Source organism: Lepidochelys kempii, chromosome 7 (genome assembly GCF_965140265.1).
Source record: "Lepidochelys kempii isolate rLepKem1 chromosome 7, rLepKem1.hap2, whole genome shotgun sequence".
Taxonomy (NCBI): Eukaryota; Metazoa; Chordata; order Testudines; family Cheloniidae; genus Lepidochelys; species Lepidochelys kempii.
In genome coordinates this window covers 34,319,568-34,335,048 of record NC_133262.1, presented here as the reverse complement: position 1 = coordinate 34,335,048, position 15,481 = coordinate 34,319,568, and the positions used below count along the sequence as shown (strand labels likewise).

General features: G+C 39.5%; 1 protein-coding gene across 4 annotated transcripts in view; it reads right to left on the bottom strand.

Moving 5' to 3' along the window:
- Nucleotides 1–15,481, bottom strand: part of FAM120A (family with sequence similarity 120 member A) — a 117,732-nt gene that overhangs the window by 101,093 nt on the left and 1,158 nt on the right. For all 4 annotated transcript variants that reach the window (XM_073352163.1, XM_073352162.1, XM_073352160.1 and 1 more), the window contains exon 2: nt 7,411–7,657. In XM_073352163.1, the coding sequence (XP_073208264.1) occupies nt 7,411–7,657 (247 nt within the window). The remainder of the gene's footprint in view (nt 1–7,410; nt 7,658–15,481) is intronic.

Sequence of the window (15,481 nt, the reverse complement as noted above, 5' to 3'; positions counted from 1 at the left end):
CTCTCAGTCCTGGGTCGAAAATTTTTTACAAATACTATCTCTGTCCTTCCCATGTGATTGCCTCAAGCTTTAGGCAGCTGCTGTGGGGGGTCATTTACAGGCATAAGCCTGTTTAAGCCCTCCGAGGACTGTAACTCCAGAGATCAGGGCATGTCCCGCCTGGGACAAAATCCCCGCTGGGACTCTAACTTCTAACTCCTAACTACACTTAACTACAGTAACTCCTCACTTAAAGTGCTCCCGGTTAATATTGTTTCGTTGTTACGTTGCTGATCAATTAGGGAACATGCTTGTTTAAAGTTGTGCAATGCTCCCTTATAGCATTGTTTGGCAGCTGCCTGCTTTGTCCACGGCTTGCGGACTAGCTACTGGGGACTTGGAACCAGGGTGGACCGGCAGCCACCCTATCAGCTCCCCACTGCCCTAAGGTCCCTGTGCAGCAGCAACCGCCCAGCACGCTACCAACTGCCAGCAGTTCAGCTGTCCCTCTCCTCTCTGCCATGTGCTGCTCCTGCCCTCTGCCTTGGAGCTGCTCTCCAGAGCCTCCAGCTTGCTGTGCACAGGGGATAGGGGGGCTAATGTCATGGTGTCCCCCTCCACCCTGCTCTTGCACCCTGCTTACCCCATCTTCCATAGAGCAGGGGGGGATACACAACAGGACTCAGGAGGGAGGGAGCTTCCTGGCAGCAGCAGCTGCGGTCTCAGCTTGCTGATCTACTTAACAAGGCAATGTACTTAAGAGTGGGGTCCCCTTACCTAATGGAGAAATGTGCCTGCCTCTCTCTCTCTCTCACACACACACATGCACGGTGTGTGTCTGTCTGTCATGCTGTCTCCCCTCCCTCCATTCGTGCTGCCTTGTAGAGTGTGAGGCTACATTAACAACGAGTTAACTCTGGAGGGCTCAGCCAGTTGCTAGTTCATCATTTAGCAGTAAGGCATTCCCTGGGAAATATCCCACCCTCATATATACACACACACACCCCATACATAATCTGATAAAAAAATGTCCCTGGAACCTAATTTCTCCTCCCCCACCCCATTTACATTAATTCTCATGGGGAAACTGGACTCGCTTAACATCGTTTCACTTAAAGTCGCATTTTTCAGGAACATAACTACAAGGTTAAGTGAGGAGTTACTATACTTAACACTAACTACTATAAACAACTATTTACAAAGCCCTAAGGCTCAAAGTCAGAAGAGAGGAAACCTCTAGCCCTTCCTATGCAAGGAAAGGTGCTCCGAGTAACCATCAAGGGTAGTAAGAAGGAACTGAGAGGGTGTAGGCTCGGCAGTGCCTGTTATACCAACACATGAGCGCGGCACTCAAGAGGATGCCACAGCTGGCCCTACTGATACCGCTAAGGAAAAACTCTCCGATGACCAGGCACGTGGGCATGTACACTTCAAGAATGGAATCGACATGAGCAAGCACTTGAAGAAAATGTTGTTACAGAAGGACAATTATTTCAAAGCCTGAAGGTCCTATATTAAGAGCAAAATATTAACTCTGCATTTCCATATTTTTCAAGTCCAACCTTAACTTTGAATTTTCAGATTAATGTAATTATATTATCTAAATTTTAATAGCTGAAGTGTTCTAATTTTTTTCAGAAATAATCTGTATATACTATTCTAAATCTGTCTAAGTTTTATATCTGGAGTCACAACAATTCAGAATACAGAAAGAGCTAGGGTTCATGTGGGAGATGCAGCCTCTACAGAAGTTAATAAGATATCTTCTTAAAGCTTCAACTGAAGACACTTAACTCTGTCTCCCATCCTGGTTGATCCTTTCTGAACTCCATGTGATTCACTTGGATATCTAACAAACTCTACAGCTATCTCCTAATTTAGTTAATACTCCTCATATGACTTCAAGCTAAAACGGACACTTTCCAAAAATAATCGAATACCTATTCATTGTTGCCAATAGAAAAAAACAAATCTGAAGTAACTGGACAAAGCCATTTTGAGATAAGGTTGCTAAAAACTGTTAGGAAACTTTTGTAATACTGAGGACTGTTCTTTTTAAAAGCTCTCATGTTTTCCAAGTGGCCTATCCAATTAGCTTTGAAAACCTTTCCAACAGAAGTCTGCCCTCAGCAAACAATACACATGAGAAATATCAGGCAAATTTGCTTAGTCTGGCAATGCTGGGTGAACAAGAGGTTAACATAAAGAAAAGGAGTACTTGTGACACCTTAGAGACTAACCAATTTATTTGAGCATAAGCTTTCGTGAGCTACAGCTCACTTCATCGGATGCATACTGTGGAAAATACAGAAGATGTTTTTATACACACAAACCATGAAAAAATGGGTGTTTATCACTACAAAGAGGTTAACATAAAATCCTACTTTCAAAAATGTAACTAAGCCACCATCTGAAACTATTCTCTCCCCATATTTTCACTATATTTGCTAATTTTAATATGGGCTAATTTTAAGATAGTTTATTAAGCAATTCAGTTCTACTAATTATTTAGTAAATACTATCTCCAGTCAACTGGTTAGCCTGGGAATGAAAAAGGCTGGCAAGTTAATGACCAAGCTACATGGTCATTTACCAGCTAAACCACTTTAGCAAAGTGGAAAGTTATTTAAATAATTTTGATCTTCCAAAGCACAGTACATTGCAATCAGAAAAAAAGGTTTGAAGAAATGAGAGGAAACAACTTGAATAAAGCAAGAACATGATTCACTGATGACAAAGCAATAGATTACAGCATCTGAAAATGGATTTTACAAAGCATGAGAAGAAATCCTTACAGACTCAATTAAATTTAACTATCATAAATGTAGCAACAAAGTATTTTTCCATATTTACTAAGTTTGTAGAAAGCTACAGGCTTAGTCTCTAGTGCTTTCAATATATTTAAAGCAGGATTTTTCAAACTTTTTCACCACTTCTGCTGCTGTGGAAACTGTCGAGCTACAGCACTATTGCTATGCCTCTGAAATGCCATAACGCTTCTTACACTGACGGAAGGGGTTTTCCAATACCACCACTCTGAGTAGTTAGGTCAACGGAAGAATTCTTCTATCAACCTAACTGTATCTACACTGGGTGTTAGGTCAACCTAACTATGGTGCTGAATTTCTCAGAGCCCTGAGCCATGCAGCTAGGTCAAACTAATTTTTCAGTATAGATCAGCCCTTAGCCTTTCTTTCCCATTCACAAATCACATATTGCTGTGGCAACCACAGCAACTATTTACAAGGAAAATTAATATTAGGAAAATAATGTATTTTAGCTGACTTGAGGGAAACCAGTACCTTGCTGTTAGTCACCCTCTCCATACCACGAGAGGATACCCTCTGGATCACAGTTTGAGGACTGCAAACTTTAACAACAACTGCAGAGAAAAAAGCAGTTCAAAATTCTTCAAACTAATCGAACGGAATATCTCACTCCTTACCTGAATGGACAAACTATTTAGTCAACATGCCCATTCAAATCCTTCACTTCCTGCTGAGACTACCATCAAGGAGAGAAATGATATTGTGTGTCCTCACGTGGCCATTAAGAACAACAAGAATATCAAACAGTTTTCATAGAGCAATTACTTCATCGCTACAGACCTCTAGGTCACTGGAGCCAAATTTAAGTCAGGATTAGTAAACCTCAACTCAAGGCTGAAAAATCCACTCAACGTGGACATGTAGGAAGCTTTCCTGGGTGATTCCCATTAACTTCAGCAGGATCGAAGATTTCATTTTAAATAATTATGTTTCTAGCCCTTGGGCCTGATACTCAACCGTCATGCCTCCTTGTGTCAATCTGCTTAACTCTGTCCACTTGTAATCAAACTGCTATAATAAATATATGCACATGATCATTTCTCAAGTATAGGATTTTTAAATAAAATTTAAGATAACTAGTAGAAGATGCAGATGCACTTAAGTACTTATGTCTGATATATCACACATAGAAGACAGTACAAATTATGAAATGTACCTGAAGTTCTTTTACCGAAACAAAAAACAAAAACAATAAAACAACCCTGTTGTTTGAGAAATAGCATGTGAATGAGTAATTAGATTTCTTATACTGCATACGCACAATGGGGAAGAGATTAAGGTTACACAAGCAACCTTAGCTCCGCTGTTTCCTGATCTGGGTGCTTAACTATGCAACCTCAATTTTTTTTCCCATTTTTATGACATCTACTACTTTTTTTTTTTTAAATAAAAAGGTTAGACATCAATTAAAAACATTGTCCAATACAAGGAGTGCACTAAATAAGAGCCCCTTACCTCACACTGTGCTTAGTTTTCCGCTGACCAAGGTTCACACAAGGTTTTCAAGTATACAAGTCAACACTTACTGAGTAGGTCCAAACTCCCACTGTTTTCGAGTTGGATCAGACGTCGTTAAGTGCACACACTACCCAAAACAGGATGTCCCTGGCAGCATCTTAACTACCCAATATCTGAGGCACTCTCCTTCCTACAATAAGCAGCTAAATTAAACCTGAACAATACAAACTGTGCTCCCTAATTAAGAGAAAACTTCAGGAGGAGATTGCAAAAAATCATACCCACACACCCATCACAAAGTCTGATTTTTAAACCCCCAAAATTGATCCAAACACTTTGCTGAAATACTCAAAAGCACTTCCCTGCCAAGTTTCAACTTTTTAACCCCAGCCATTTTTTTTTTTTTTTATAAGAAAGTTCACCATTTGTCTTCACTGTGTTCATACTCAGTAATGGTGGAGCCTCTCTCACCCTCAAAGTTTTAAGAGCTATTCACCTTTGGGTAGCACCGGGTATAGAAACCTTCAGCCCAAAAGGTGAACTTTAACAGGGAACTAGCAACACAGACTAAAAACAGAAACACTAAGGGCTTGTCTAAACATGGAAATTGACTAGCATAACTATATAGTGAAATTATTCCACTGTGGTTATGCTGGTATAACTCTCCTATTCTGACACACTACTCTGAAATAAGTGACTTTATTCTGATATAACAGTAATTTATTCTGGAATAATTATAATTGCTGTTTAAGATACTATCTTAATTGTAATTATTCCAGAATAGAGTGTTCTCACAGGGGAGTTATACTAGCATAGCCACAGTAGAATAATTATACCACTACAGCAGAGCCGGTTATTTTCTCTGTGTAGACAAGCCCTTAGGCATCCTTAACGCTAAGTGATGCCTTCAACCCATCTATGAGGTTTAGAGGACACCTGCAGACCACATGAGCCAAGCCTGAGACATCTGTCAAGACATGCAGCCCACCTATAGTTTTATTCAGGTTACGTAAGATGTGCTGCTTTTAAACATTTAGCAGATTACATACAACTTTAACTGTATTTAAGATTGATTAAAATTACACACTATCTTTCAAGAACAAGTAGTATCTCAAAATACTGAGATGACTTTAGTGACACTATGCCCAAATAAACGAACAACCCTTCCTATAAATCTTTACAAAAGTTTAATTATTTATAGTACTGCAGTGCCTAAATTCAGTAACATGAATTACAATATTCAATGACAAACAGCATAGTACTGATAAGCCTGAAGAATCCTACAGTTCAAGTGCCCAGAGTTCATATAGAATCTTTTCTACAGCTACATCACTCAGACTCCAAAAAATAAGAAAACAAAATCAGTCAGGATGTTAGCTCAATGGTTATTCAAGGTCTGAACCAATACAAAGCAAGCCACAAAAATACCTGGTAACTTTTTTTGTTTCAACAGGCTTGTTTTATAAATAAGCTTCAGTGGAATATACTTCAAAAAGCTTACAAGCCATTCAAAACATTAAATCACAGAAAGACAAGGTTTTCTCTGCTAAAAACAAATTTTAAGGACTATTTTGTTATTTAAAGTGTCAGTTTAGACAGATTCTAGCAACAGCAATACCAACCACCGCCCACATAAAACTCCTAGCATCACTAGTTGTTTTACCAGTACTTCATATTAATAACAATTTATCAATTTGGGGAGTGGTGGTGATAACTATTCTTGACACGGAAAGAAAACATGAACTAACATGACCAGAAATCTTATCTATTTCCTGCATGATCCCACTGCAAGTCTTTTTTGAATCACTCACTGCTGTATGGTTCTTTCCATTCTTATGTAAAAGGATTTCACTTTTTAGTGGGGAAAATATTAGCCTTGACAAAGTGTGTGTGTGTCTGTGTATGAATTTTAGTGTTTACTAGAGCACTGGCATGTCAAGGGAGTAATACATAGCCCTTTTCATCTACAGATTTCAAAGCACTTGAAGTATTATACTCATTTTACAGTGAGAAAGAACTAAAGTAAAGAGGTTATGCGATTCATCCAAGGTCACTCAGCAAGTCAATGGGAAAGGTGGAAATAGAATCCAAGTCTCTCAGCCTAGTCTGGTGCTCTATCCAACATACCATGATGGAAAACATGTATTCAATAGTTTTTTTGCCCAGACAGAATTTAGGATACCAGTCTATGTAAGTTTTATTCTTTGGAGGTCGCCCATAGAAAACCTCAGTGCTGCAATGGTACTAGTGATACAGTAATTGGCAAATCTGTAATAGAACAAAGTGCTAGAATGGTGTGGGCAGTACTGTGCTGCTAAAAGTGACATCTTTCAGATGAGACATGGAACTGAGGTCTTCACTAGTTGGGCTCATTAAAGATCTCATGGCATGTATCATCAGAGGCAGGAGAGTGTCCTAGCCAAACTCTAGCTGAGATAGTTACATACTGCATACTAATACTTCCCTGCAGTTTCAATTAAATACAATACTTTTCAGTTCTGGACATAAATTGTCCTGTAGTGAAACGGTTGCTCGGACCCACCTCAGTGACAGAGAAGTGATCCAGGCAGCTGAGGCACTAATGCTTGTACAACACTCATATCTGAGATAAAAAGTACATTGGAAGTGCAAGATACCTACACAATTCAACATTTTTAGCATGAATGGATAGACTACACAAGTACATCTATCTGAAAACTTACTAAGACAAACCATGGTTATTAAAATAGAGCTTAAATACAGTGTATTTATATGACTGAAGCTGTCTAAAAACTTTGTTCCCATTCATGAAGTAAAATGCTTTGGCTAGTGAGAGCTTTTGCAGAACTCCTACTTTATTTCCATAAGAGATTTGCATTACTCTTTTCACTATCTTTTTAGCTATTCACAGAGCATTTCTCTCAACTCAAAAGTTGATTGCATTCACAGACATGCACAAGTTAGTGCCACAAGGAACCTAAAGCTGCAGTGAGTATGGAGTGACAGAATATAATAGCTCAAAAACAATGGAAAGGGAAACAGGTCACACAAGGAAAGAGCTTTGTTAAAGATATTATACACATACATCTTTTACAAATCATTTATTGTAAATATAAATTGTACGTTTCACAAGTCACAATATGTAAAATTCTCTTACTTAACCTACCTAACAGAGCAGCAAAAATAGGAAAACGGTTTGGATTCAGGTCCAGTTGCTTGGCAACTTCATGCATCAGATATTGGCTTGTTGTGAGACTTTTCCCATTACGGCTCAGTTTTAGGGCATGGGCACTGAAATAGTAAGGGATGTTGCACAATGCATAATCGGAGTCATATGCAACCAAACCATGGAAACCTTTTTCTCTGCAGAAAGCGATTACTTCTTGATGGTGATCCTCAATGCTCTGTGCAACCTATAAAAGAAGAGAAAAAAGCATTAACAGTCTTTTTCATATTTAGCATGATACACTGAGATCCATAAAGAAGAACCTGAACATTTGGAGTTAAGTGTAGAATAAAACAGAGATCCAAAGAACGCATTTTGAGCAGAGATTTCAAACACTGCTATAGGTAGCATGTTGCGAAAACACTAAGATCTGAAAGGTATTCAGACAGAAGTGATACTACTTAAAGATAGCTCAGTATTATTGTATTATATTACATTTTAACATTTTTTCACAATATACACATACACTACTACACCAGTCAATATTAGTCAACTTACGGAAAAAAGATTCTCAAGGATGTACTTTCCTAGCCACTGAAAGAACTAGAACAGATTGGTCCCAACAGAGGCCAACCTAATTACAGAAGGTTCAAGTAAGTCAAATAAAGACCAACTTCTGACATTGGAAATAAGTAAACTTCCTGATCAGACGACAAGGGTCTTGTGTAATAATAATTTTAAAAATAGATAAGAATCCAACACTCCACAGTCTGCCCTTCCACACACTGAACTTCCAATGACTGCAACAAGTTATAGGAACCACAACTGCAATATCAAGCCCCCAAAAAAATAAAAAAAAATAAAACACTGTGTTTATGAAAACTTACTCCTTTGTCCTCTGCTGCTACCTACATCCCAAACTATTAGTCAGTGATTTTGAAAAATGCCGAAAGCTTTCATGCTGGTACAACTTGGCCCCACAAGCATCTGAATTTAAAAGTAAAACGCCTTGACCCAAGAAAAATAGCAAACACGAGGGTAAAACAACAGTTCAATTCACCACAATACATATGTTTATATAGTTATAAACTTAGACTTAGTGATAAATTAACCAAATTTACGAGTTAGTTTGTAAGATGTTTGGGACACAGGAAGTCTTTTTGTTCTGTGTTTCTACAGCACCTAGCACAATAGGGTCCTGGTCCATGACCAGGTCTCCTATGCAGTATGATAACACATAGAACTATTATGATTATTTATTTTAAGAAAAGGAGTACTTGTGGCACCTTAGAGACTAACCAATTTATTTGAGCATGAGCTTTCGTGAGCTACAGCTCACTTCATCGGATGCTCACGAAAGCTCATGCTCAAATAAATTGGTTAGTCTCTAAGGTGCCACAAGTACTCCTTTTCTTTTTGCGAATACAGACTAACACGGCTGTTACTCTGAAACCTGTCATAATAGTTCTATCACTCTTCTGTCAAATCAGAATAGTTTAAACTAACACTTGATTACTTAGTAAAAAAGAAGCTTTAGTTCTAAAAGCAAATTTAAAAAGTTGTTTGAACAAAGCCCTTGTGCTCTGAATATTATTCCATATTATCTGCATGTAATACAGTCACATTGTATTGATCTTCTATTGATTTTCAAGCTTCTGGTAAGGATACCCCAGTATAAGTTCAGATTTCCACATGTAACTTCATGATTGACTCATATTTAGAAACCATGACTTGAGTTACTGGACAGTCAACATCTCACTCAGTATTTTGTTGAAATAGCCAATTTAAAGTTTGCTAAAACGTACAATTTTCTTAAAACTTTTACCTAGTTTTTTCGGGAAACTATGTTTGGTATATTTGTTAAGTATCAAGGGAAGAGGAAAAAGTTATTCTCTTCTATGTCCCACTTTCTATCTTCATCTTTTAACTCCATGTCAAAGTTATCCTGATTAACAATCTGCATTTAAGGTCAATGGTGCACAAAGCTTCTCAATGCATTCCCTTGCTTCTCAAAGTACCAATCACAAAGGTAACATCTTAAGAGTCATTTCATAAGTATCTAATTAGTTACATCACCATCCGGTGTGATATGCGTGGCTGTTTTGTTCATGTCCAAGATAAGTTTGAAAAACTCTCTGTGGCAGGTTATCAAGTTGTCAGAGATGACTGTGGTCACTCCAAAAAAAAAAAAAATAAAAAAATAAAGCAAGCAAGAGTTCAAAAATCAGATCTATAAAATGTTTTAAATTGGGAAGGTTACTAGCACAATTTTTATGACAAATTTAATAGAGTTAATCTTAAATCCTAGCATTGTGCACATGGGCTCATATTACTGAACAACTGTGTTTAAGTAACACAAATAATTGAGCAGTTATACGATGAAGAGCTGCAATGGCTGCCTGTCAAGGTACAGCGAACTTCCAACTTTACCAAAATCCAAACCAGATACAAGGGCCACAAAATGGTATAAAAAGCTAGAGATAAACAGTCTAAAAGTTGTACAAATCAAACTAGTTGGAACATGCATGTTATGCCAAAAAAAGCACAAAGGTGAAAATCAGAAATAATCTGGGGGGAAAAAAAAGCAATGCAACTTGAAACAATTTTCAGTGCTTAAAAAGGCAAAAAATTAAGTTTAAATCTAAGTCATGTGTAAATGATGCCAGAACAGAAAAAGAGAAAATAAACAGTAAATCTTAAATTGACACACACGGAAAAGAAAATGAGGTTCTGCCAAAGCACTAACAATGCTAGGTCCGTGCACTGCTTAATCATTTAAATTCTAACAAACGTGCTTGGCATAAAAACAAGTTTCTGTTTCATGAATTACACTTCTTTCAATGGACAACAAAGAAAAGCTCATGACGAAAATAAGGATCTGTAGACCATTTAATATGTCAGAGAAACCTGTTTTAGCTTATGTTGTGCTGCAGTAATCTACAAAGCTTTTAAAACTGCTCTGGATGGGAAGTATTTACATTTTTCTTAACACAATAAACTGAGCTAATGGACAGTCTGTAAGACTTCAGAGAGGCCTAACATCAAATGTTTCAAATAAGATTACTGAAGATGAGTTCATATTTAAAACTTGTTACCAATATTCTCAAAACTAGTCTTCTTGAAACACCAAAATAAAATAAGACATTCCATTCTGCAGTGAGATTTTATTGCATTATGCACAGGCAAAAAAAATTAAACATGCAAGTTCAATTTACTCTTGCCCACCCAGAACGTTGCCAGAAACTGTGGGGGTAAGTAGAAGGTGAAGGGGTTTGGGATAAGGGTTAAAGAGGAGAAAAGTACATTTGAGAACTATAAAATAGAACACCTGAACTTTGATCAATAAAAGAAAATAATATAGGAGAACAAAAAAGAAGCTAATTTTGAATTAAAAAAATATATATTTTGAAAATAAATTATTAATAAAAGCAGGAAGTTTATGGTCTAATCTTAAAATGATCTATATATACTATCTACACAGCATCCTAGTTGGTTATATAAACTGATCATCTATTTGGATTACTAACAAATTCTCCCCATTTCACAGTTTAAAGAAACAGAGCAATACAGAGCTGCCTTCCATCTCTAGGTCAGCAATTTGAATCTCTCCAACATTGGCAGTGACTAAAAAAGGATTGTTCTTTGATAACTTCCAAGTGCTTTGGTGAGGTAAATCCAGCTCCCCAAGGAACATGTGTCCACAAAACACACCACAACTGATCCCTTAGTCACAATCTCAGCAAAAAGGCCAAGGATTCAATAAGTATGAACTGTACTCTCCCCACTAAAGTTGGTTCCTCCAGGACAAGTTGTAGGCATATTGGCAGGGCACTACAGAGAAACTCATGCCACAGTTCTTCTTTTTTGTGAACAGCCACAAAGCTGACAAATTCAGCAACTTCACATACATTAAATGTACTAAAAAAATAGAAACAACACACAAATCCAGTTTACATATTGCTTAAGTGACTATCGTTATGTCTACATTAGAGATCCTACAGCAGCACCGCTGCACCGCTGTAAAGTCTACTGTGTAGCTGCTCTAAGCTGACAGGAGAGAGCTCTCCCATCAACATAATTAAACCACCCCCAACAACAGGCAGTAGCTATGTTGGCAGGAGAGCATCTTCTGCCAACATAATGCTGTCCACACCAGCGCTTGTCCATGAAACTTATGTCAGTCAGTGGTGTGTTTTTTCACACCCCTGACCAACAAAAGTGATAGTGTAGATATAGTCAGCTACTAACAGCTAGTTAAAACTTATTACTAATTTGCTGCATGTTAATCAATGACAAAACTATCCATTTCATCTATAAAAAAAGGCAGGAAAAAACCTTTATTTTACTGTGGGAAATCCTCAAGTCTCTGGGGCTAAGAGGCAAAAAATATTCTTCAGAACCGAGAATTTGTACATTATACACCCTGACATCAGATCAGAGTATCCATTTAAACAATAGCAAAAGCATCATGAAGGAGTTCCAGAAATTAAGGAGTTAAACAAAAAAACCTCTTAATATCTATTTCATGAAAAGACAACAGGACATATTACACTATAACAATAATTTCACATCAGACTTGATACTTCCACAAGGTGATCTTTAATGTCCTTTTATTTAGAAAGCATTAAAAATATTTTTTCAAGCTGCAAAAACAGATTAATATAATCACATTACATAACCAGACTTGAACTAATCATTCAAGTTCTTAGAGAAATCATACAAAAATCAAACTATTTCATGCTGGCCAGGTACAGCATAAGAAAAAGAATAGCTGCCATCATGACAAAAGTAACCAATGACGAAAAAAGGACTTTAACTTTATATAAATGTCAGGCCTCAGTGTTTTGCAGTACATAACAGACTCTTGTGAAAGAGAGAGTTTCTACCCTGAGGGATTTCTAGTTATATGCCACATCTGACTAACACAGGAAGGCGAAATCTCACTTCTCCTGTTAGTTGCAAGCTCTCATACAAATAAAAATTAAATGTACATACATACATACAAGAACACGACAATCATTCACACTAACCTGTCAGTAATAGTAACACATTGTATGTCTGTCATTCCTGTTAACCAATCACTACACTAGATACATTAACCCAGAGAGTTATAAAATTTCTTACCAGCTACAATGGGATCAAGGGGTGGGACTTCCACTATCAGCTTAGGCTGAGCTGTAGCTGCCTCTAAAATGTAGGATATTTTTTAACACTGAGCCTTTCAACCTTAAGTGCCAGATGGAAAATAAAATGGTAAGTTTTCCTCTGTGACTAAGGTCTCACTGAACCTCACAAAATTCCAGAAAATAAGTTATTTTGTTGTTTCTCCCTTTTGCTGAACACTGAAAAACTTAACCAAAAGATCGCTTCTTCAAAACCCTGTCAAGAAAGCAATCTATACGAAACTTGCCCTGACCTCAAAGTTATCCTTTGGCCCAGTTACAGCTGTGGTGTAATCTGCCAAAACGGACAGTACAAAAGCCGAATAATGTTAAGCTCCAATTACTGATCAGTGGCACAACTCTGAAGGTCACATAATATTTACTGTGCTACAGAAGTAATAGACAAAGTTGGCAACTAGTTAGTATGTATTCCAACTTCTGCTCTTTTCTCCTTAGTGGACGTTTAAAGAAATAATTCCTGGAATTTTCATTCCAGGCTTCAGCTACAAAATTTTCTTTTGCAATATCCATTAAATATGTGTCAAAAATAAATTACTGCAAGATTACTACAAATCTGGAAAGCAGGATAAAAGTATATAAAATGTTTTGCAAACTTTATCTCTTGGATGCTAGAGTACAAAGATTATAATGAAGCCTCAAAGACATTCCCTCCTGCAGTCAAAACTATCAGCAAATTTACACTTGTTTGAAATAAAAACAGTTGTAAACTACAGCTGCATAACTATATGTTAAGCAGTTCTAGTTTACAAGAAAAATAGGTTATGACACTACTTTGTGTTAATCAATTATTTTAGAATAATGGATTAATTAGTTTAAACTACTTGAAACCCCTTTATGGAAGTATTCTGGGCCTCTTTATATTTGACAAGTTATTTTTAGCTTTTTACCATAGATTCTGAACATCTACATTTTAGCCTCTGATAATGCACTTCATTTAGTCAAAACATCTTCAGTTTAAATGCAAATTAACATCTTGCCTCATGGTAGAACTTGTTGCTGGCCTATCAGGTACAATACAACTTTATAGACTTTTTAGTAACTGTTGTTTTATAATGCCCATTTAAACTCTTGGCAAAAAATATGTAATACTGCACATTAGTCTCTAAGGTGCCACAAGTACTCCTTTTCTTTTTGCAAAAATTTAGAGTATATTGTTACCTGTGGAGAAAATTAGCTAAGTGTGTTTCTAAGAAGAGGGAACTCAGGGCAGGAAGGGACATTTTACAAGTCAGATACATGAATGGAACAATGGCCCCCAAAAGAACATGGAGGCAGAGGATCTAGCACAGAATACTGCACCCAGTTTTAAAGCAAAAGACACTACGCAAATGTATATATAAACAAGACTGTCAGCTAATCAGCATTTGGAGGATGATACCTGCAAATTCACTGTCACCCTACAAAACACTATCATCAGCCACATTTGATGGGTGAGTAGGACTCTCTGGTTTCTACCCCAAGACGACATGAAGGGGAGTAGGGAAAGAAGAGTGGAGAAGAGAATATACAAATGAAGGGGTAGAGACAACAACAGAAAGGGGAAATAAGGACAGACACCCCCAGCCATAAAAATAAAATAAAAGGAAGAAAGATGGGAAGAAGGACAAATAATATAAAATGCACCGAAAGAAGTGAAAACGGGTAAAAGGGTAAAACCGGGGAAAGCAACATAACTAGTCCTGTCTTTGAAACCATTAAGTTGTTTCTATACCCCATTCTGAAGACATGCTGAAACTGTAATTTTCCTCTCTGTAGCCCATTTGGGCAGTTCGCCTGGGAAGGGACTCTCCCCGGATGCTGTAAATCACCCTCATTTTGCTTCCACAGGCTGACAGGTACGTATAAATAGAAAATCCCAGCGGAGATTGAGGACACCCGGGTGCTCACTACACCCTCCCCTCTGCCTGCTAAGGGCACCCTGCAGCTCCCAGGCGGCAGCGAGGCTAGTTAGTTTTGCTCCAGCCTCAGGGAGTCCGCGGAGAAGGCAGCGGCAGCAGCATAAACTTTGGCCGCGTTCAGTTGTGCAGCTGCCGCTGGACAGTGGAGGCCGCTCCCAGGGAGCTCGCCGAACCTCCTCTCCCCACCCGAGCCGCCAGGTTTCGACGACATTTTGCGGATATGGGAATACATGATTCTCCCTCCCCTCTCTGAACCCGGTACGGACATTACCGGGAGGGCAATTCTGCTGCCATCTTAGAGCCCTACCCCTCCCCAACCTCTCCAGGCCGTAGCGCCGGGAATTGGCCAGAGGGACTGGAGACAGCGGCAAGAGGGGGCGCTGGTGCCATGGTGGGGGTCCAAGGGGCGCAGCGAGAGGGGGCGCTGGTGCCATGGTGGAGATGGGGGGGGCAAGGGGCGCAGCGAGAGGGGGCGCAGCGAGAGGGGGCGCTGGTGCCATGGTGGAGATGGGGGGGGGCAAGGGGCGCAGCGAGAGGGGGCGCTGGTGCCATGGTGGAGAACGGGGGAAAAGGGGCGCAGCGAGAGGGGGCGCTGGTGCCATGGGGGAGATGGGGGGGCAAGGGGCGCAGCGAGAGGGGGCGCTGGTGCCATGGTGGAGAACGGGGGGGCAAGGGGCGCAGCGAGAGGGGGCGCTGGTGCCATGGTGGAGATGGGGGGGCAAGGGGCGCAGCGAGAGGGGGCGCTGGTGCCATGGTGGAGATGGGGGGCAAGGGGCGCGGCGAGAGGGGGCGCTGGTGCCATGACGGAGATGGGGGGGCAAGGGGCGCGGCGAGAGGGGGCGCTGGTGCCATGACGGAGATGGGGGGGCAAGGGGCGCGGCGAGAGGGGGCGCTGGTGCCATGACGGAGATGGGGGGCAAGGGGCGCAGCGAGAGGGGGCGCTGGTGCCATGACGGAGATGGGCGCGCTGGTGCCCTGGTGGAGAACGGG